General features: G+C 36.4%; 1 protein-coding gene across 1 annotated transcript in view; it reads right to left on the bottom strand.

Moving 5' to 3' along the window:
• Positions 1-1,756: 1,756 nt before the first annotated feature.
• LOC106936567 (inactive N-acetylated-alpha-linked acidic dipeptidase-like protein 2) overlaps positions 1,757-5,773 on the bottom strand; it is a gene marked incomplete at its 3' end in the record, with an annotated part of 78,534 nt that continues 74,517 nt past the window's right edge. Inside the window, exon 7 of the mRNA XM_015017658.1 lies at positions 1,757-1,889. Coding sequence (XP_014873144.1) covers positions 1,757-1,889 — 133 coding nt within the window. The remainder of the gene's footprint in view (positions 1,890-5,773) is intronic.

The raw sequence follows: 5,773 nt of genomic DNA, 5'->3' as shown, positions 1-5,773 counted from the left end.
ATAATTTTTTGACTTGTTAAAATCACATAAAATCTTTTTTGGAGCATCAGTAACAGGGCTGAGTGAATTCAACAATCCAGTGTGTTCCTTTGCAAAGTCCCTCATCGTATTGTGTTAAGACACTGCACATGTTGAGAAGCTCACTCTGAAGTAACTTAAGTAATACGACTGTTTTTATGAAGGTATTTTTAGAGCAAAAGTTGTTTTTTTTTCAGTCTATCATAAACACAAAATAACAGCTACACCTCTTCAGATTCTTAAAGTACAAGACATAAATTGTATTCCTTCAGTCACACTTTAAAAAAAAATCTTACACTTACAATTTTGCACCAAATAAACCCAAACAAATGGTGCAAAACAAATTCACATAGCCATGTCAGAAAAAAATAACTTGTGAATATTAGATGGTTTATTCCTTCTATTTTGTCACCTGCCATATCCCTGTTATAAGGAGGTAAAGCAGTATTAATGTGAGTGAATAATAGACCCACTTTTCCTGCCGATTTGCTCTTTAGTGAACATATTTTAATATTATAAAGACCAATGAAGAAGATGGAAAATATTGATTAATTGAAAACAGAGTTTATATATTTGCATTATTCTAATGCCACCCACTATGACTTATTGAAGGCATAGTGGGTAGGATTTATGTTTATTTTAGTCATTTCTGTAAATTGTTTAGCATTGTTCTTTTAGTGATTAGTCTGTTCCTGTTGTAGATTATATGTTGGTGTGTGTTAAACCACCCAGCAGAGTAACCATAAGTCAGAGAGGTCATCGTCATAAAGATGTTTCACTCAACCGGGTCATTCAAAGGAAGTTTAACCTGGTTCTATCAAGGTGTGCCTAACAAAGTGGCCTCATCATTCTGAACACTTTATATGAGTTTCCACTAAAATAACTAAGTCAGCCTTTAAAAACGCCACTGAATAGAAATGTGAGTAAGGTTTGTTACAAAGTACAGTCAAAACATAAAAATATTACGGATGCCCACATTAACATCGGTATCAGCCAACATTAGTCATTTCTTAAAAATAAGTAAAGTGTGCTGATATTAATAATCAATATATATTTCCGTCCTTCAGCTGTTTGTGTTTCAGGAGGAAGAGGAGGGTTGGTCATGTGGTATTTGGTTAGTGATGCAGCACAAAGTAGGAGGAGTTTAATCTGAGCAGAGAAGCAATGCCAGGGTTATGTGGATGTTTTTTCACCATGTCAGAATGATCAGGAGATACATATAACATCCATAAACATAACTGCAATATTAATATTGGATATCGATAGTGGCCAGACATTTCACATAGGTGCACCCCTAGAAAAAATAATGATCTCCTCTTCAGAAACAATTTAACACTTTGGAATATTATGACTGGGAAGATGCTGGATGCCACATAACTTTACTGAGTTTGAGCCAGAAGTTTACATATGCTGAAAAAAAAAGCTGCGCACTCTGTCTGAAGTTAAATGACAGTGAACCTCTCTTATTCTAGCCCAGTTAGAATTACCAAAATATAAGATATTTATTTGCTACATTTACTTTTAAAATATCAGATTATATCAAGAATTAAGTACATTTACTTTCCATATTGTTTGTGGGTACTATTATTGTGCAGCAGTAGGTCAATACACTGGACAAGCAAATGTGCTATGATTTGAGAATTACAATAATAGGCCATCAACAGAATTGAATTAAAGAATCATATCAGCTGAAATCTATTCTAATAGCATTAAAAAAACAAACATCTTGGTCACTTACCAAAGGAAGGGTTTCCTCCAGGATTTAAAGTGACTCTGAAAGCTTCATGCCAGATGTTTCGGCCAGGCGGCGCGTCACAGGGATCGATGTAGAGAAGAACGCCTCGAAAACCGAAGTCAGATAACAGAGACAGCTGGGTGCAAAAACACACAGAAGTATAATTAAAGAGATCACTAATTCTCCCAAGGTATAATTAACAAAATTTTTACTTCTTATTCATAATCATATTGTAAGTTACATTTCTTATGGCAGGACAGGTATTGTAAATAAAACTAAGGTCCAAACACCTACTGCAAATAGTGAAAGAAGGAAAATAACATTAAGGAAAACTAGGCACAAAAACTGAAATGTAACTGAACAGGACAAACAAATCATGTAAAATATAGATTTTGCATCTTTAGAAAAACAAACTGAGGAACACATTGATTAATGCTGAGAACAGGTTGTAATGAGAGTCTGAAGTAAAATGACTGAGACACAAACAAGCAAACAAGAAGTCTTCCCAAAACAAAGAAAACCAGGACTCATCTAATAAGCTATAAACCCACCAATAACCTGAAGTGGACACAACGGCCATAGACAATGACAAAGAATTTCATCATAGCAACAGTTAGAGAAATATTCATTATACAGTGCTTTTTCTTGTTGTACTCCTGAAAAATAGGTTTTTCTTATTTTATAGGTGGAGAGTGGATATAAAACAGTCTACACGCCCCTGTTAAAATACCAGACTTAACTATAAAAATTAATGTCATACAATTAAACCAAAACAAAACTACTGGTTTAAAGGGAAATGTAAAAAGTAAATTAGATTCAAAAAACTGTTTGCTTCTCTAGTTTTAGCTTTTTTTGTGAAATATGCTCACCTGCATTATTTAGCAAAGTACATAGTTTGCAGAAAAGGTTAGAAAATGTTGGCAGAAGAACAACACTATACATCTCCAAAGGTGCAGCATACCACCAGTGAAACATGGTGGTGGCAGCATTATACTGTGGGGTATCTTTAGATTTAGAAAACTAGAATTTTTGTCAAGGTAGATTACATTATGAACACCTCTAGATCATTTTTGGCCTAAAACTTCACAGTGAGCCAAAACCAGGAAATGAACAGCTTCAGTGTGAGAAAATTAAAGCTTTGGAACGGTAGAGACGATGTTCAGCCAATCTGAAGAAACCTGCAGTGGCAAGAGACGTCCTGAAAACACTGAACTGTTAGTGAAATGTATTATTACTATAATGCTATTATCCAGTCAAATTGTGGGATGTTGCTTGACACCAACCAAAGAAAACTAAATTCTAAAATTAGATCATAATATGTTTCAACAAAATATCAGCACGAGTGTGGGCAAAGTTATGCAAATCTGGTTATTTCAGCTTTTTCATGCTTTACAACAGGGGTCCCCAAGCTATGGCCCACGGGCCGGACCGCCTCCACATTTGGTCCGGCCCCTGAACAATACCAGAGAGCATTCAGATTTTTTTTTTCATTTATTGTATTTTCCGGTTTATATGTGGATTTTTCTTCAACCACCAGGGGGCTCTTTAGCAGGACGTGTGTCCGGTAAACTGTGGGTGTTTTGTTTTGCATGGCGCATTGCTGCCATCTGTTGGACTTTTAGGGAACTGCTTGACTTTTGTTATTTAATCAGTACGGTTGTTTGCTAGCGGTAGAGCAGATGAACACACGTGTCTGTTATGAACGCCGCATTCCAGGTTGAATTCTTCGAAGCGATGCCTGCAAGTAGCAACTTATACTTCAAAACGAGCCTTTATGTTAACATATGAGAAATTAATATATTATAGTTACGTTCCCTTCTCAATGGAATATATACTAGTCAGTCCCAGTGACCGTTTCACTCATGGTTATGGTTTTTGCCCATGTGCTTTCTGGGTAAAAAATCAATCGAGAAACGAACCCGGTTACAGTTTGTTGATGTGCCACCTTGTGGAAATCTCCAGCAAGCAACAGACGTCATGTAAACAGTTTAGAGGTGTTTGTCTATTTAACATCAGGCTTTAAAAGCAAGTAAAACAGCACAGCAATAAATTGTCACATTACCACAAGAAGAACAGTTATCACTAAATTAGCGTCTTACATTCTTATTGAATGCATTTTCTGATTGAGTGATTTCAGATGTTTGATTATGATATGATTATGATTTGATTCATTTATTCAACAGCAGTGATGGGAAAGACAGAAAGATGTTGCAGTTGTCACAGAACAGAGCTGTATTTCACAGCTGTCAGTGGGAGGCGTCCTTGTTTCTGTTTTTTATTGTTTTACGGGTGTAAATAACAGTTTTATTGAATATGTGACACCAGCCACAGACATTCCACACTCTACACAACTCTGTCCTGCTCTGCAATAACACTGAACAGAGAGAACAGCAACAAAATCAGTTGCTAAGACAGTTTTAGCAGCTGCTAAGACTGCTAATCAGTCTTATCATGCAAATAATGTAAATAATGTAAAATGTAACATGTAAATTTACATTTTACAAAATGTAAACGAATGTAAACTTATTTACATCTGCAACTCTGCAAATCTTCTTAAAAAGAATCTGTTCTTTATAAATACAGTGAAAGCATGTATCAGATTATTATTGTTATTATTATTATTTTTGCACACTTTGGGCCACCTTGACAATCATTTGAACACATCAACCAAGCAGAGCGTTGTTGGTGTCCGTGTCCATCCTGTTGTGACCGCAGTGTACCCAGGATAATGCAATGTGTCACAAAGCTTAAATCATCTCAAACTGCTTTGTCAACAAATTCACTGTAGCTCCATGACCTCCATCAATGGAGCATCTTTGGATGTTGTGGAACAGGACATTCTCGTCATGGATGTGTGTCTAGCAAATCTGCTGCAGCTATGCGATGCCATCAGTTACATTAATATGGGGACAGAGGGCAGCTGTAGCTACAATCCAGTAGCTTGCCACCATCAGTGTATGAATGTGTGTTTGAATCCTTGTAAAGTGTCTTTGAGGGTCCTGAAAAGCGCTATATAAATCTGACATAATTTCATTTTAAAGTAGATGGAAATCTCTGGGGGATATAACTGATATATTTTTTGAATCTATGCCATGACTAAGGCAGTTCTGAGGTAAAAAGAGATGCAAAATCAATACTAGGACAGTGCGTAAAAAATTAAAAGGTGCCTGGTGAGTGTATGCAAGATTAATATTGTGTTTCCCTGTGATGGACTGGCAGACTGTCCAGAGTGTACCTCACCTTCTGCCCAATGAATACTACAAACAAACACTACCACAACCCTGCAAGGACAAGCGACAAACAATGAATGTCAGTTTCATGAAAGCATAAATATAAACTGTTTTCTAGTATGACTATGACTCTAATATTTGGCTGTGATGTATAAATGTGCCACCTCAACCATGAATGAAGCTACACTATGAAACTGTACCGGAAATTGTGTGTCTGTAGACAAGCATCCCCCATTGAGAAGAGCGAAGTGTCTAGATGAACGGCATCTCTGTCAGCAGTAAAATGTCTTCCTCTTGCTTCAATTTTAATTATGCTGCATTCAGGCCAAACGTGTTTTGCACTTCAAAAACGCATCCAACGCCTCAAGCTGGACGCTTGTGCACTATGACGTCATAGTGCACAAGCGTCAGACATTTTGTTTGAGATGTGCATTGGGAGAATCTCAGAACCTAAGTGGACGCTGACCAGGGTTCCTATGACCACCATCTTCGTCTCACCTGATCTCAGTCTGACAATCTGCTACACCAACAAAACACATGACAAAAGGAACTCAATGGCGACAAACTGACACCACAGAAAACATAATTAAAACAACCTCATAATCATATTAGATACAATTATTTTACTCATATAAAAAAAATAACAACACTTTACAGTAGAGCCAGATTTGAATCACTGCAATGTGGAGTGGAAAAAAAAAAAAAAAAAAAAAAAAAAAAAAACAACTGGAAAAAAAAAAAATTTTTCAGTTTTTGTCCCCCTTTTAAACCAATCCTCCCAACAACCCCC

The sequence above is a fragment of the Poecilia latipinna genome, unplaced genomic scaffold (assembly GCF_001443285.1).
Source record: "Poecilia latipinna isolate Pla-1442-1.1 unplaced genomic scaffold, P_latipinna-1.0 Scaffold2173, whole genome shotgun sequence".
NCBI classification, from domain to species: Eukaryota; Metazoa; Chordata; class Actinopteri; order Cyprinodontiformes; family Poeciliidae; genus Poecilia; species Poecilia latipinna.
This window is presented reverse-complemented; position numbering and strand designations above follow the sequence as displayed.